Source organism: Vidua macroura, chromosome 1 (genome assembly GCF_024509145.1).
Source record: "Vidua macroura isolate BioBank_ID:100142 chromosome 1, ASM2450914v1, whole genome shotgun sequence".
In the NCBI taxonomy this organism is placed as follows: Eukaryota; Metazoa; Chordata; class Aves; order Passeriformes; family Viduidae; genus Vidua; species Vidua macroura.
In genome coordinates, this window is record NC_071571.1 from 120,886,886 (window position 1) to 120,904,122 (window position 17,237).

Sequence of the window (17,237 nt, forward strand, 5' to 3'; positions counted from 1 at the left end):
CATATTCCACCCTTTCAGCCACTTTGTCCCATCTGACCCTATGAATCTATCTATATAATTTTATTAAAGAGTAATATGGTTACAGACCAGAAAGATACGTTGAAACTAGTTTTCCTGTTGATGAAGATGAATGTCCTCATTGCCATGACTGAGACTTTTTTCACCTGACAGCAGGTGATTGCTGAAAATGTGTAGGACAGGGTTGTTTGAATGAAAAGTTCACTGAGGCTCACAATCTTCTCCTTTAAAAGATTCTTGCAGGAAAAATTCAGCCTGAGTCTCTCAAAGACACTAATATAAAAACTTCACTAGAACTGATGCTGCCTACCAAAGGCAGTACTTCTTACAGCTGCTGTTTTCTGCTGGATAAATTATTGTTAGGTGACATGGGTGCACTCAGCATAGATGCAACAAATGGAAATGCCCTACAACTGACTTCTTACAAGCTCAATTTTGTATGTCTACAGCTCTCTGTGTGTGGCTTTGCAAGGCATCAATGCTAGACAGAGCATGCTTTGGTGTGGTATTGACTGTCAGTTTTATCATCTTAGTTTGGGTCAAGTGCATTTAGCAAAAGAAGTAACAAGTGTAAGTAATGTCTTTCAGACTGAGACCAAACAGAGGTTCTCTTGTACATTAAATTTAAGACCCCTCAGAAAAGTTAATTGTCTTGGTTAGTCTTACTCATATACACAGTAACTAAAAGAGCTGTAACCCTACTAAGCTCAGAGCTTTCAAGGGGTAAAAGTGGCACAATTAATCTCACTGTAGCTCTGCAATGCAGCAATGGTCTATGACTTGCACATGTAAATACAGATGACATATATGTCGAAGTATATGTACACATATACAGGTAGATACATACAGATATTGATATCTGATGGATCCTTACCCTCTAAATTCTTACCTTTAAAAAGGAAAAGCTATTAACCTTTTAAAAATTACTTTTTTACTCTAAAGTATACCTTAATATGTTACATGCCAATTTACAGGTGGTGACCTTGTTTCACAGTACTGAATGATTTCATTTTCTAAAGTGGTTTCTAATCCTGTATTCTCTGATATTTTTAGTGTCTCTTTCTAGATATCTGATTTCTGAGATACTGTTTTTTATTTGAAGATATAGATACTAACTGTGGCATAAGGTCAGACTAACATGAAATGCAAACCTTGAAGTAACCAAAATTTCATGCTACTCATGGAAGTGTGGGGCACAATGTACCAAAAAAACATTAACTAAGTTTCTGTAAAGTCACAGAAAAAGTCAACTGGCTTTATTAAACAGCATTCTTCTCTTTGGAATATGTGTTCATGGCATGGACCATGTATATACATATAGATACATATGATACTGATATATATATATTTGACTGTGAATGTTTCTTCTGGTTCAGAATACAAACCTCGATTTGTTCACACTCGCCAAACCCGGTCCTTGTCTGTGGAATTTGAAGGTGAGATATATGACATAAACCTGGAAGAAGAAGAACTGCAGGTGTTGAGGACCAGAAGTATCACCAAGCGTCACAATGTTGGAAGTGAGGGGGAAGGAGAGGAAACTGCTCGTGCTGCTCGTGACACAATGGTCGCTGATGGCACTGATGCTATCGGTCAGCCCAGCTCTGTCAGAGTGACACACAAGTATGATTGCTTTCTCTATATGGCATTTCTGTTTCATAAAACCAAATCTTCATTTTCTAACTGTACTCTTTCTCCCTCTGCACAATATTTAGGATCTTGAAACTGGCATCATAGATTTTAGATACACCCGAGTTGTATTTTTTAGGAAGTGGAATAATTTATATTTAGTATGTGTATTTTAAATGGAGGCCTCTGGTTTAGGTTCTGTTTCTAGGGAGGAGTAGGTATCTCCAGAGGGAAATTCATCCCTGGAATCAAAATATGCATCTTATGATGGATTAATCACCCTGTTCAGCTGATGCTACTGCTGTTTATTATGAAGTCTAGACTACCAGTTTAGCATAGAGGCCTAAATTTGAGATGACTGAAGTCCCACTCTACATGAAGACAGATTAGATCAGCTACATCATGTTTCTTAATGCTTAGTTGTTTGCAGCCATCAGCACTAGCTAAGATACATTAGACCTGTTTATTCAAGATACACTAAATCTGAATGAAAAGGCAAACATCTCAAAATAATTTTTAATTTTAACAAGTTAATATGATTTATTTCAAAATCCAGGAATATGTAGGGGAAAAAAAACTTTGTTTAATCTCTTTTATTATATACAAAATGTAAGTAGAGTTTATCTCTTTTCTTCTTTTTTTTTTCTTTTTAGGAGGACATGAAGGTTAGTTTTGAATAGTAGAAATTATACTTTATTGCACTGATAATTTCCAGCCATGGAATTATTAGAACCTTAAATAGTTTTCCAGAAAAAATATTATTTCTCCATAAAGTGTTTTGACCTTTACAGAACAGCATTGCTTTCAGAATTCTTTGAGTGAAGAAAAAATCAATAGGATAACGTTGGAAGAGATAAGCATCTACATCTTTTTTCTGTTATTCTTTTCAAAAACTAAAAGGGGGGCTCTGATGAAGGAGGACCCAAGAAAAGTTCTGTCTATAAAATTGTATTTCTCTAATTTCAGTTTGTCAGCATGGCAACTTTGAAAGCCCAGCCTGCACTCTGCTGGATTTTCTGCCTCAGTCCACTGCCTCAGTTTTTCTTTTGCTTTTTTTTTTTCCTTCTTAGTAGAGCTGTTTTTTCAAACACAGTTGTGAATATTTTTGTCATTGCATTGTTTTTTAACTCAAGTGCTCTGTAGACTTTTTGTTTAATGATGTGTTTGAACTCTTTCGTCTAACTTTGATTCTTCTTGGTCTTTATTGATTATATTGATCTTCAGCCCTCTGACTGTATGTTCTCTTCTTGAGTGTTTTGCATGCTGGGAAGATGAGCCACATTCATGTGGCAAGAAGAACGTATTTCTCAGCAGCTGGTGGTTAAATAAACAATGGCACATTTGATTAACAAGGGGCTTTAAATTCTGAGCAGATTTTTACTTTAGTTTCAATCTCATTTCTGATTGAATAAGAATGTATTGCATTTTTTTGCTTAGCAGGCACAGACCATCTGTTATGGATGACAAGTTTTCCAGAGAAAACAGATAAAAGCAATTGTTGCTATTAAGTCAACAGAGGAAGACCTTGTAGAGTTTTTATTTATTTACGAACAGAATATTAAAAAAAAATTGATTAGGAATGTTGGAAGAAAGAGAAAAAATGGGTGGGTAACTGGGAAATGAGTGACCCTCATTTTCCTATTTCTTAAACTCACATCTACAGATGTTTTATTCTTCCAAATGACACTATTCACTGTGAGAGGGAGCTGTACCAGTCTGCCAGAGCCTGGAAGGATCACAAGGCTTACATTGATAAGGAGGTAAGAGGTATTTTAAAATCTTGGTGAAGTCTTTACACTGATAGCTTTTCAAAGAATAATTCTGACTCAGAAATATTCTCTTTGCAGATCGAAGCTCTCCAAGACAAAATTAAGAATTTGAGGGAAGTTAGAGGACACCTAAAAAGAAGAAAACCAGATGAATGTGATTGTAGTAAACAGAGGTAAGTGAGGTGGCACTAAATACTGAATGCTACTCTGATTTTCCAAGAATTTTGAGATTGAAAACAAAACCCCAAAGCTTTATTGATATTTTAACTATAGTAGGCCTCTATTTTAGTTAGATATGAGTAGAAGCTACTGTGAACCACAAGAAGATAAATTTTAACATTTAAGATTACATATGTTTGTATTCTACCAACATGTTTGAATCCAGCTGTAGTTCTGCCATAACCTACCACAGCGTCACACAGATATAACTTTCTTAAATTAAGTGAAAATTTTAAGTCTGTATAGTTCCTTAAGAAAATGCCAATGATAGTATATTTCTGTTTTGGTTTTGTGTTGAAAACAGTTTTGTGACTTAATAATTCCTAAAATTTTTCCCTGTAGCTATTACAACAAAGAGAAGGGGGTAAAGACCCAAGACAAACTCAAGAGCCATCTTCATCCCTTCAAGTAAGGCTGTTATTAAACTCTCACTCTCACAGCTGGCTGTTTGGTGACTGGATAAATGTAGTTTTGGGCATTTGGGGAGTTTTTTAGGTTTGGGTTTTGTTGCATTTTTTGTGGAGGGAGGTGAGGGAAAGAAAAGGTCACATGTAGTAAGCTATCACAAGAAACATTCAGTAATTTTGGACCAACTTGTGAAAGTTTATGGATAATATTTCTTCAATCTACTGATAGAAGAAGGATGAAAATAGCATTGTCAGAAACTGATCAATATTTTTTTTAAAAAGATCCAGTAAAATCTAAGTGCAGCAGTGCATCCTTTCTCATGTTTGCTGAAGGGAACACCTTATCTCAATAGCTGGGGAAGCTGAGCTAGAAGGTCCTGTTCTCATCCTTTCACCTTTATAAAATCCAGAAAGATGTAAAAACTGCTAGTGCTGTTGTTAATCAAACAGAGACTGTTCTTAGTCAGCCATGCCCAACTTCTCTGAACAGAGAAGCAGCACAGGAGGTGGATGGCAAACTGCAGCTGTTCAAAGAGAACCGGAGAAGGAAGAAGGAGCGGAAGGGAAAAAGGCGCCAGAAGAAGGGAGATGAGTGTAGCCTTCCCGGGCTGACATGTTTTACCCATGACAACAACCACTGGCAAACAGCACCATTCTGGAACTGTGAGTCTTGTGTCAAAATGCAGATGTGATCTACATTATCCTCTGCTGTATTACTGGCTTTCCACTTCATGAAATCAGGGCATTATTCTGACCTTTAATGCTGTCAAAAACTTCAGCACACAAAAGGTCTACTTTCATTTTAACATTTTTATTTCAAAGTATATAATAAACAACATATCGTGAACAAAATGCAGATACTATCCCTGATGAATTCTTCCCATTATTCCACTTTTCATATGCTAAAATATTTTCAAAATCACAACTGCATAGCACTTTTGTATGTGAACAAAATATTAGAGGTAAAGGATATTTTAAGTCTCTTTAAACTTCAGGGTATATAGATTACAATCACATTGAAACATACTTAAACTTTTGTCAGGAGTCAGCATTAAAAACCAGTATTTTTCTCACTTGTGATGATGGAGAAAGAAAAGTGACTGAAAACTTTATTTGCAGAAGTTTCAAGATCAGGTGGTGATTAAGTTACAACATATTTGACCCCAAGCTGAAAATTTGCTAAGAACAACTTTTCATTTGGAGAAAGAAATTGTCTCCTAGTGATAATCTGTTCTGATTGTACTAGGACTTCTGCTATGTACTTTACATTTTGAGATGTTCCTAAAGTCGTCTTATGCATGATATTTGTTTTAAAGACAACAATTACATTCGTTAATTTCTTTTTAACTGCGGAGTAGCAAAAAGTTCTGAAGAGTTCTCATATTGCTGTGCATTCTGGCAATGCTCCAGCAACAGTCATGGGGTAAAAAAATGTCCTTTTGACACAGTTCACAATTTAAAGAAGATGTATTAATGTATTGTAATACTATTTTTATTAAGCCTGTTCAAAACATTGATGCTGTTCACAGCTAGTCACAGTACCCAAATCTAAATAATCTAGAAAAATCTAAATAAAAACCTAAGGCAATGCTAGTATTTCATTACAGTGATTAAAGGTACTAGTAGGAGAAACAAGCATATTATTTTTTACTGAAAACTAATAACTTTTTTCTGTAATTACAGTGGGCTCTTTCTGTGCTTGCACAAGCTCCAACAACAACACTTACTGGTGTTTGCGAACAGTTAATGACACCCACAATTTTCTGTTTTGTGAGTTTGCAACCGGCTTCTTGGAATATTTTGATATGAACACTGATCCCTATCAGGTAAACCCCTTTCCCTGTTACAAAAGTTTCCTTAATTTTTTTTTTTCTCAGATTTTCCTTAATTTTTCTTAACAAGTATAATTTCCCTTGGTTCCTCTCTTTCTCAGCTGACCAATACAGTTCACACAGTGGAAAGAGGCATTTTGAATCAATTACACATCCAGCTTATGGAGCTGAGAAGTTGTCAAGGTTACAAACAGTGCAATCCAAGGCCAAAGGGACTTGAAACAGGTACAAGATAAATAGTAGGGTTTATTTCCATTTTATTAACATTGTTTTCACCTACTTAAATTCTACTTTTATCCATGAAGTGTCACTCTTCTAAGTATTGCTCTGAACAATTTGGAATTATCCATATACACCAATCCTGCACATCTGCATGACCAAGAGGCTTCTTTGCAAGTCTGCACAGGTTATTCTTGACACATATTGATGGCAAAACCAGTCACTTGACAGAAATGCTGCAGAAGGGATATCGTTATTGAAGCTAATCAATAACAGCTGCATGCAGATCTTCACAGCCATAACTCTTTTCTCTCTTGCAGGGTTTATTTCATTAGTTTTTGCCTCCCAGTATCAGGTGAGGTATTAAATCCTGTGTTTATTTCAAATGCTGTCTGCCTATGTCAACAACTTCAGGTTCCTTACCACAACCAAAATTTAACGTTGCAAACTTCTAATCACCAGTAGTCTCCTTCATTTTTTAAGAAAGCAACATTTCTTTACAAGAGTCTCTGATTAAAACAAAACTGGTATTTTTATTTCAAGTCTCTGGAATTCGTTGCACTTAACTTTGGTTGATTGAACATTATGATTTATTATTTTTTCACAGGAATGCTCCATTCTGCATAATTTGTGGTGTTGCCTCTTTGTATCTCTTTCTACATCTACAAATGTTTCTCTTTTTTACAATATCTAATTGTTTGGGGATTTTATTATTTTTGAAAACCTGTGGGTTTTCAGTTCTTTTATGTAAAACTTCCAGGAAATCTTTGTTGGACTGCAGCTCTGTCTTTATTTAACACAGTACATTTCTTTTTAGGAGTTAGATGCTGTGCATGGAAAACTACATTTTGAATGGTTTTACAAGTTCTAAACACTAACAAAAGTTACTCTTGTATTTTCCTATATCAGGAAATAAAGATGGAGGAAGCTATGATCCACACAGGTATCCACACTTTTTTATTCTCCTCAGCAGCTTCTTTCCAAATAATTGCATGACTCCAGTCCATTTCAACTAATGTCTGTATCCTGCCATGTTGCACACAGCGTAGCTTTTGATGCATGCATTTTCTAACTACCCTACACTGAACTTGGCCATTGTTTTTTAGATATACCATTCTGCATTTAACGTAGCTCATTGCCATAGCAAGACTTCATACAGTTCATATTTCATGCCTGTACTCCTTAGATGTTTGCCCAAGGAAAATTATACAGGAAAATCACCTCTTTTGGGTTGCTCTTGTGTTATCATGTTGATTTTGGATGGGTTGGAAGTGTTTTTCTGGTTTTATTTAGTAGGTCTTCACAGCTGCTTTTTAAATGTAAACTAAGTATGCTTAGAAGGCTTTCTGAAGTACAAAGAACCTAGTCAAACCTATGGAAGCAAAGCAAAATCTTCTCCCTGGGTTTTGGAAATGTTGGCAGATACCACTTTAAGCAAAAGCAGTGCTCAATATGAGCAGCCTGTGCTCAGAAGCCAGCAGGAGAGTGTTCAATTTAGTGGCAGAAAGATGAAGCTCCTTTGGGCTGGAACCAGATCAGACAAGCATGAAATAAAATTTCCTAAAAAGGTTGTATTATTTGAACTGAGGAAAGGCACCAGGTGAGGTTTTTTAAACCTAACACTTGAACATGAGGAATACATGACAGACATCTCTTTGAAAGTATATTTTTCTGTTTAAAAGTGTACTTATTGTACCTACATGTTTATCATTCAGAGCTCTGTGTCTCCTGGTGGAGAAACCAGACAAACATAAAGCAAAACCTGAAGAGACTGAAAAAACTGCAGGTCTTAAGAGTACTGCCCTTCCTATTCATTGAGCAGTACTTGTTCTCAGGGTGAAAACAGATTAACATCTGTGGAGTGTCATATTTAGACTGGACTCCTTTTCACAGTTTATCAGTTTTATACATTTTCACCTCTATACACTTTGGAGGAGTAGCTGCTGATATACACAGCTTACTTGAAAAGTAAACAAGGGAGTCCAAGTGGTAGACAAGTCTACATAAAACCTTTTTCACAGTCTTCTGAAAAGAACCTTTTCCTTAGCTTCTAGCAGTCAGAGAACAATTAAGCTAATGTATTTCAATGTACAGATCTGCAATTTAAGCAGCTAAATTTTCTTTTGCTGCCAATTTTGTATTTTCTCACCTGAGTAGTTTTGGGATCTAGGAAAATGATAAACTTTTGTTTGGTTTGTATCCCACTGTTTGCATTGCTCATTACAGCCTGGTGGGAACTGGTTGCTACAATGATAAAAAGCAATCCCTATAATTATGCTTTTAAGTCTTTCATTAGAAGCAGTCCTTGTAAGTAAGCATTCCTCATTTTAACTACAGATCTAACAGAAATAGCATTTTTGACTTGTAGGATTATATGAAATAGTAGAGCACACAGGATTAATTTTTGAATTATATCTTCCTAGACTGTTTAGCAACAAAAACATTTTAACTTCTGATACCAAAGAACATACCATAAACATTTTGCTACTGTGATAAACAGCAGTATAATATAAGATAAGCAATATTGTTCTGTGTTGTGACATTGCAGACACCCAGTTTCTCAATTTACACATTCAACATTTTGGTTCAAGCCCCATCTTCGTAGGCTGTTTTTCTTTTCTTAAACAAAACAAAACCAACCAAACAAAACAAAACAAAAATTAACAAATCCCATTTATCAGGAGTCATTACAATGATCTAGTAGAAGATCCTTTTGTTGCTGCCTGGAGAGAACAAATGGAATAACAATGGAAAGTCATCTGAACTGCTCCTTAGGCTTCCTTCAGATCATGTAGATTCTTGACTCAGACCTGTTTCCAGTTCAAAATGCCCTGAGTTAGTAAAGCACTGCCTGTGCTGCAGTAAGGCACTGGGCCAACAGGCCCATGTGGAAATAGCCAGAATGATGCTGTGTGCTTTGCACAAAGGGACAGAGAGCTTCTGCAGGGAAGAACTGGCACCACCTCTGCCCTGTGACCCACGTGGTGCAGCTCTGCAGACAAGGGTGATAACAGGATGTGTGAACTGCACATTCCTCTCTCCTCTCCTACTTGTCTGAAGTTTTTCAAAGCCACCAAGGATATGATTTTACTCACCTGTCTTTAGTCTCAAAGGAGACATATTCAAATATCTTATTAGTTTTGAGATAAAACAGGCACAGATAGCATTATAGAGGATGCCAGGGTAGGATAAATTGAGAGTAAAGCTTAACTAAAGCTTGATCTACAAATGAACAAACAAAAAACAAAGCAACAAAAAAAAAAGAGCAAGTTTTGCTTTGAACTGCTAGCAACAATTTTTTTCTCTTTTGGATCTATGTCATAGCTGAGAAATTCCAAAATGTTGATCAAGGAAACTACTGCCATGCTGTTTCTCAAATGCAACTCATCTGCACTTTTCCATTTCATACTTATTTGTAACAAAATTTCTTACAGGGGAAAAACCTCTTCTTTCCTCTCCTCTTCCCTCTATTTGCTTTAATTTCAGTGGGAGACTTTTCATGCTTACTGCAAGTTGTGGAATTAAACTGTGAAGTAATTTGCTCAGTCAACCAAAATAGCTCTAGGACCTTGAGACTTTGCTTCCCTGTTTGTTTAACATATATGAATATAAGTTATCTCTGTCTTCAAACAAGCTACTTTCCTCTGTGTGACACAAAGATCATGGAACAATTCCCAGTGCCTTCCCAGCTGTGAAACTTCTCTGAGACTGCAGAAACAGTGCCACATTTAGAGAGCAAAAAATAGATCCAGAGTAAAGGACCATGTAGCTCTGACTCAGACTTTCAGCTATTTTGTAGGAACACTGCAAACTCCTTGCTGATCTCACTCCTGTGCAGCACAGCCCCATTGCCCTGCTGCTGAGCCTCCTCAGAAACCCTCTTCTTCTTCACTGCTCCCCAGACTTTCCCACTGCCCCCACTGCCCAACCTGCCACCCAGCTCAAGCCTCTGTTCCCCTGCTGGGGATGGGCAGCAGAGTCCCTCCTGGCCCCAAATGCACCTTTATGGCTCCTGCTTTGCCCCCCAGTCCCCTGCTCTGTCCCCAAACCTGTTACCAGTCAAACAGCATCACTCCTGTTCCAGTTCCTGCCATAACACCCACGTGACTGTCCCTGCAACAGTTTGTTTTCCTATACAGGCTCTGACTTGGCAAAGGAAAAAAAAAAAAAACCCTAGCAATAAAAATAATAACAGAGAAAATTAAATATTGTTGCATCTGCAGTGTGGTTAATATCTTCAAGGGTTTAGTGATTAAATTCCTTGCAAAAGCAGCCCCCTGCCATGATGTTTTCTAGGGCCCTTTATGCCTCTAAGCACCAGAAGAGTAAATCTTCTTTCTTGAAATCTCTGTGGTATTTAATTATCTTTTGTTTCAGGAAACAAATTATCCATAATGTGACTTACAAAGATGGCTCTCATGTGGCCATGCCATCATTGCATTTCTCTTGTCTGCTTCAGGAAAGAAAGAAGATGCTCTGTCATAGCTGTTCTACCAAATTCAAAAAGCTTTTGTTTCTTCCTGGATCAGGAAGACTTGTCAAATGTTAAAAAAAAAAAAATCTAGAATTTGATATTTAAAAAATAAAATACTTAAATTTTATGTTGCAAAATATTTCCAATTAAGAGCAAAGGCTCCGGTGTTTTCAAATAGGGAAAGTGGTCTCCTTTTGGTGGAGCAGAGTAAGGCCCCACGTTGTAAGAAAATATCAAGGTTTTTTTTCTGACCGTTATGGTATTTTTCTGACTTTCCATATGATGGACTAAATATTGGAGAAATTCTTTTACTGTGAAATCCCAAACTAGTAAGAAGCAAAGAATGTAATCTATGATAGACAAATGTTATAACTTCTGTTCTACTTGAATAAAGAGAATGGTCAACTTAAAATACAAACAAATTAATGGAGATGCCAAGAGCCATCCATGGGAATGCAGGGCTCAGTATAGATGAGGATTTGAGCTAAGTTCACATGGTTGGAATGTAGCCACTCGAACTTCTAAAGTAATTGCTACTAGCCTACCTGCCTGTACAATTTTCATGAAGAGAATAAATCTGTAAGTTAATTACTAAAGATTGCCTGCAACATCATTTGTAAGGGCAAAATTGTCATTTTCCCTGACAAACGTTTGCATTGCTTGATTCATCTTTCCTTGTAGACCACCTTGTTGATAAAATCTCTCCAGTGAATTCAGTCTGCCCAGTGAATTAAATAAAATGGTGTTGTTCAGTGTTACTTTTCAGTATAAAATGGGCTTCACATCACAGGTGATAAATCTGAGTCACTATAGTTACTGTAGCAAATTTTAAAATATTTTGGAAATGGTTTTCTTCTGTGTCTTTGCATTTTCTGGCTGTGATCAATAAAAAATGCAGCTCTGTTGTTGCTTATAGACCCATATCTATACAATTTATTCAGACGTATTATTTGAGAAGGCTGCTAGATATTTTCTTTGAAAGCTTTTTTTTTTAAAAAAAAAAACCTTAGGAAGATTTTTCTGTGTATATTTTAACACTATTTTACACAGTGGTGCAGTCCTATAAATTAATTCACACCAATTTTTTACAGCTTTCATTTCCCCTAATTGCTCCATGTAAACTAAAATGAATGTTTACGAAATAGATTAAAACCCCCTTTGACTAATATTTACTAAACAAAATGTGTCTAGTTGTTTGTAGACCATATTTTAAGCTATCCAGAAACAAAATTCATGTGGGCATTGAAGTTCAGGTCACCAATGGCTTTCAGAGTTAGTCCCCTCTTTTATGCTTAACCACTGTTTGGTTATTGCATGTTTTGCTGGAGTGCTCAAGAAAGGCAAATGGATTATTTGTGTATTGAAACATTTTTCCTGCCTTGAAATATCAGAGGAAGGACTTATCTCTGAATATCATCACAAAGCCCCATTAGACCAGATTTTGTTCATTTTTTACTCAGCCCAGGGATTTAGCAGGAGACAGGGAGTTCTTGCTGTGTGTTTAGCAGGGGCTGTGAACATACCCAAGGCCAGAACCATTCATCTGATGACAGAAGAGGTGGAGTGTCTTACACTTTGAGCTACCTACTTTATGAACAGTGGTGCTTTCAAGCCAATTGAAGTAGAAACACACATGGAAGCTTTGCTTGCACCTTTAATAGTGTTCACCAGTAGGCTTTATTCTTTCTCTCAACAGAGGACAATTATGGGATGGATGGGAAGGCTAAGCTGCCCATTTTCACTGGCGACATTGACTGGCAAGGACTGGAAGACTTGTACAGTGTGAATGAAAGTGTATATGAATACAGACACAACTTTAGACTTAGTCTGGCTGACTGGACTAATTACTTGAAGGATGTAGATAGAATGTTTGCACTGCTGAACAGTTACTACCAGCAAAATAAACCACACAAGGACAACACTGGCCAAAGCAACGGGGACAGGGACGAATCATCCACGCCGTTCACCTTGGTGGAAATGACTTCTGCTGAGGAGTCCAGCGGCCTGACTGCAGAAGAGTTGCAGCTTATTGTGCCAACAGACTTTGCAGCCCTTGCTCTGAGCACAGTGAATTTAAGTCAGGAGAGGAAACTTGAATTAAACAATGATATTCCTGAGAAAAGTAGTTTGAACGATGCACACTGGAGAAAGAGTCATCCAGCTGAAAAATGGATGGAGGATAAAGAATCGGACCGTTTTGATATGGATTTCAGTGGAAACGGTTTGATAGAGTTGGAGTCCCGGCATAACTTCATGCTACAGCCCATCAGCATTCCTCAAAAAGACATTCATCAGGATAGTGACACTGTGGAAGATATATTTGAAGACCAAATGTATCTTCCCATGAGGTCTGATGAATCCTTCGTTCGTCAGACTGTAAACATATCCATTAGGGATTCACCTGTCAGTACCCAGGAAGAAGGAACTTTCTTAAAAAAAGCCAAACAGAGTCTTGCAGGAGAAAGTTCACAAATCCTAAATGCAGAAGGCAGTGCCTCAGCTCCACTCTCCTTGGATTAGATCAAGTTGTAAACCATTAAATAAGTTCTCCTTTTTCTTATTAGCAAACTAATAAAGGTAATCAAGACAACTGACATTCCATGTTTATTGTAGATACATTTTGCAGCTAAATTGAGCCCAGTTCAGTATTTGTCTCTGCATTTTTTTTTATTCATATGCACATACTTTCACTGTAATTCTCCTCACTGGGAAGCAAGATTTCCAGTTTTCCATTAAAAGAAACAGTGTTGACTTTCAAATGCAGTAGCACATTCTCTGAAAGCTAAAAATTATTTCTTCCAAAAGGATGCCCAAGTCACTTTCTCTATTTCCAAATGGTCCCACCATGACTGAGTGTTTCAGTTCACCCACTATGCCTGCATAATGTCTTTTTCATCAATTATTTTAACCACTGGCAATTCTTAATGCCATGCTTTCAAGTAAAATGCACTTTTAAAATCTGTATGCCATACCATTTGTGCTTCTAATACCTTACAGGTTCTTAGTTTGCTCATTGTCTTATGAAATTGTAACACCAATAAACAGACTGACCTGAAAGAGGTAAACACCATGGATTGTGGAAACAGACTCTTCAAATATTATCTTAGGAAAAATATTGTATGATTTTGTTACTTTATTAAATTTAATCTCAGAAAGGTATGGCTAATAATTGTTAACTGTAGAAGGATCTGTTTAAATTGGATTGTTTCCTTATATGTTGATATTGTCAGTATTAAAATTCCATTAATTTTTCTGACTTTTTTTTTTTTTTGCTGATACTGGTAGAAAGGTTTACATCAGTACATAAATGTTTTTCTTGCCCCATCTGATTTTTATTATTCTGAGCAATATCTTGAAAGCATTATTATCATTTTGAGTCTTAAATCCCTTTCCTGTTTTGAAAACGCATTAAAGGAAATGATAAAATCATGTTAGGTTTCCATTATTTTAGACACAAAAGGCACATGAGAGTAAAAAATAGTACTTCAGTAATAATTTTTGTTGCTGTATTCTAAATTTTCTCTTGAACTTTACCAAACATTAAATCATATGAAGTATAATACAAAAATTACTTCAAAAATCTGTATTAGTCAAAAGTTAATATTTTCCCTTGCTTTTTAATAAATGTTTAAATAATTGTCACAACAGCAACAGAAGAGAATTACCTCAAACAGACGTAATTCTACAGTGTCCCACTCACGGGTATGTTTCCTACCTGTTACATGTTATTTAGTGTAGTGAATATTTTTTGGCTATTGCAAGCACTGCAGGTTAAACTTACATTCATTACATTGTATTTTAAGTTGAAACTTTTTACAAAGGAGATTCTTTTAGTAGGATTTTAATAATTTTAAGAAGCAGTCTTTTTGATGGACTCTGTAAATATGTTAAAATTACTAGTTCTTTATCTGATGTATGTGTCATGGGCTGATTGATAGAAGCAAATATTTATGGTCATGAATGATGCTATTTGTACATAGGTTTCAAGTTGCTAGGATACAAACTGTGTTTTTAAATCTTGTATAATATTTCTGTGATACTTTTATAGTACAATTCTGGCTTCGGGAAAGTCTGGAAGCAATATTTCTTGAAATAAAAAGTGTTTTACTTTACCTGCTTCAGAGAAGTCCACATGATCCAGTTTTCCTCCTGAATAAGGTTCATTTCAAAAATATGTTAACAGTTTCAGTTTTAAGAATCCATCTACATTAAAAGCAATGTAACAAAATAACACACAACATTCTTTTAGGTATAAATTATTCCTGGAAATGTGAGTAATGTATATTTTTTGTTTAAGACATGCTGTGATTTTAGTTTTTTTTTAATTCCAAATTCATCCGGTCCTTTCTTCCTTGAACTCCATGCACCGAGCTGCACAACCAGCAGTTCCCAGAAGTAATGAAATGTTTCATGGAGCCATGTCTTGCTTTGCTGCTTTCTCTCCTCCCTGCACAGCTCTCCCTGTGACAGCACAGCACTGCAAACCAGACATGCAGTGCTTACCAAGAGTGAACCACAGATCCCTAGTCAGGACTTGTGTCTGCTTGTACAAGAGTCAGCACGAAAAGGAACTTAGCTTTCAAGGTATACTCTCTCTTACATGAACTCTATGTTTGTTCAATGGCCTGTGAATAAGAGTACTTCATACCTAAACTGAGCCTCTGAATCTGTACTTCTTGAACTCTTCTTTCCTTTACATGGTCTTGGGACTCTGATGCTCCTGCAGACATGAAGTTACAGGTGATGTTTGTGGGGATCAGGAAAGTGGATGAATCCAAATGTTCAAAAAGAGTCACTGCAGTGTCAGGTAGAGCCCTGGGAGAAGTCTGCCCTGAAAGCACAGTAGTAAGCACAGGATGTATCTCAAAACAGGGTGCAGAGCAGGCTGAGCCAGTGAGTTTGGGAGGACTTGAAGGAGAAAGGCAAATTGAAGCAAGATCCCACACAAGATACCACACAAGATACCACTCTTGTACTTTTGTACAGGGAATTATCCAGCACCAACAATGTGCCCTACATTCTTTGGAAGTACAGTTCTTTGAAAGAATCAAGCAAGGTGCTTTCTCTCTTAATGCTGGGGCAGAGATAGAGAAGGGAATTGTGCAACAGTGTGGTCCATCGATTCACCCCACTTGTCATCCTCCTTACCTGAGAGCTTAAAGTACTCATTCAGGAAATGGAAGAAAGAGCATCTTATTCATTTGAAAGTTGTCTACCTTCCTTCTTCTAAGACAGTACTCTGTCATCTAAACTATCAGTTAAACACTGCCCTACCTTCTAAACCAGGTGGGAGCCTTTTTTACAGGTTTCTTATAGGAGTGTGGAGGAAAGAAACTATAAAGGACACTGATTTTGTAGGCGAGAGGTACAGACAGCAATGAGCTCTGATCCTTGCTGTCTTGGAAACATGCACCAAATACAAAACTAAACCAAGTTAAAGAGGCAAACATCTCTCATATCTCTAAGTATACGGCCTAAGCAGTGTGTTGCTGTCCCGATTTGTTTTGTATTTCTTTTTGCACAGTACTTCTTGTCGCATAGCTGAGGCAGTCAAGTCCATGAGCAGTGCATGGTGTGACTGTCAGGAAGCTTTTACAGGCAGTTGCAGGCTCAGGAATGATGCAAGTGCCTAAATTTGGCAAGTGCTCCTCACATGGGGGAGAGCCAAGAGGATGACCTTTGTAGCTTTTTGTTATCTGCAGAGCAGTAGAGATGTGTCTGTCTATTCTGAAAGGCAGGACATAGTTCATGACTTTCTGAAGAGCCCCTGGAGATGGACAGAAGAACTTTAAAACTCGCACATCTTTGGGAGGTAGCAATGGTATGCAAAAAGTTTAATCTGGAATTTAAGGTAAGGCAGCCATATTGACCTCACATCCTTGGACAGTGTGAAACACTTTCTGAGACTGCCTAGCAACTGAAAGCACTGCAAAAGAGCAAAGATGCCTGCAGCTGTCTACACTGAAGTCACACAAGCAGAGTTAGAGAGGATCTGTGTGAAACAGTCAGGGCTGAGAACCCAAGAGATGCAACAGCCTTGTCCAAGGAAGATCTGCCCAGGACTAGACTTGAGCCCTGAGCAGCTGTGGGTGCCTGGGTACGTGTGATGTTGTAAGTTCTTCCTTTAGTTTCAGCAAAACTCAATCCTGTTTGTGTGCTCTGACATCATTTTTCAGTGAGAACCGATGTACAGTAAATAGATTACAAGCCAGAGAGTCATTTCAGAAATGATGTGTCACACCTGAGGGGATTCAGTGCCAGCCTGAACTGCCCGGGACTGCCTGGAGCGTGTCACAGCCGCTCGGGCAGCAGGTGTCGGTGCAGAGCCACGCCAAAGCGCCTCTCCCTGAGCCTGCGCCCCTCCCTGCGCTGCCAGCGCTGCCGAGGGCTGCACCTGGTCCGTCTTCACCGGGATGTGCTACAAATCTAATTTCATCCACTTTCCTTGGTTTAACGCTCTGGTCTTGGACACTGGTAATGTGCAGGGGGATCTGAAAGATGATTTTTTTGTGTGGTTATATGTATTGGAAATGAAAACATGCAAGTCTTACTTTGAAATCAGAGAGGATCTGGACCCAGTCAACACACATGATATGCTATTTTTTATTTCCAAGTATCAAGTATTCAAGAGTTTGTTTTGTAAACACATGTTTACAACAGATGCTGACAG

The 17,237-nt window shown here is 37.4% G+C and overlaps 1 protein-coding gene across 7 annotated transcripts in view; it reads left to right on the forward strand.

The window, feature by feature from the left end:
• The window catches only part of SULF1 (sulfatase 1), a 63,430-nt gene extending 48,751 nt beyond the window's left edge, over positions 1–14,679 (forward strand). For 4 of the 7 annotated variants that reach the window (XM_053995610.1, XM_053995619.1, XM_053995627.1 and 1 more), the window contains 9 exons: positions 1,395–1,641; positions 3,311–3,407; positions 3,495–3,589; positions 3,978–4,043; positions 4,533–4,705; positions 5,726–5,868; positions 5,976–6,099; positions 7,003–7,036; positions 12,264–12,387. In XM_053995610.1, coding sequence (XP_053851585.1) covers positions 1,395–1,641; positions 3,311–3,407; positions 3,495–3,589; positions 3,978–4,043; positions 4,533–4,705; positions 5,726–5,868; positions 5,976–6,099; positions 7,003–7,036; positions 12,264–12,294 — 1,010 coding nt within the window. In that variant the 3' untranslated portion in view covers positions 12,295–12,387. Of the gene's footprint in view, positions 1–1,394; positions 1,642–3,310; positions 3,408–3,494; positions 3,590–3,977; positions 4,044–4,532; positions 4,706–5,725; positions 5,869–5,975; positions 6,100–7,002; positions 7,110–12,263 lie in introns of those variants that run through there. The other 3 variants (XM_053995581.1, XM_053995592.1, XM_053995601.1) reach the window with 2 other exon arrangements.
• Positions 14,680–17,237: the final 2,558 nt, after the last annotated feature.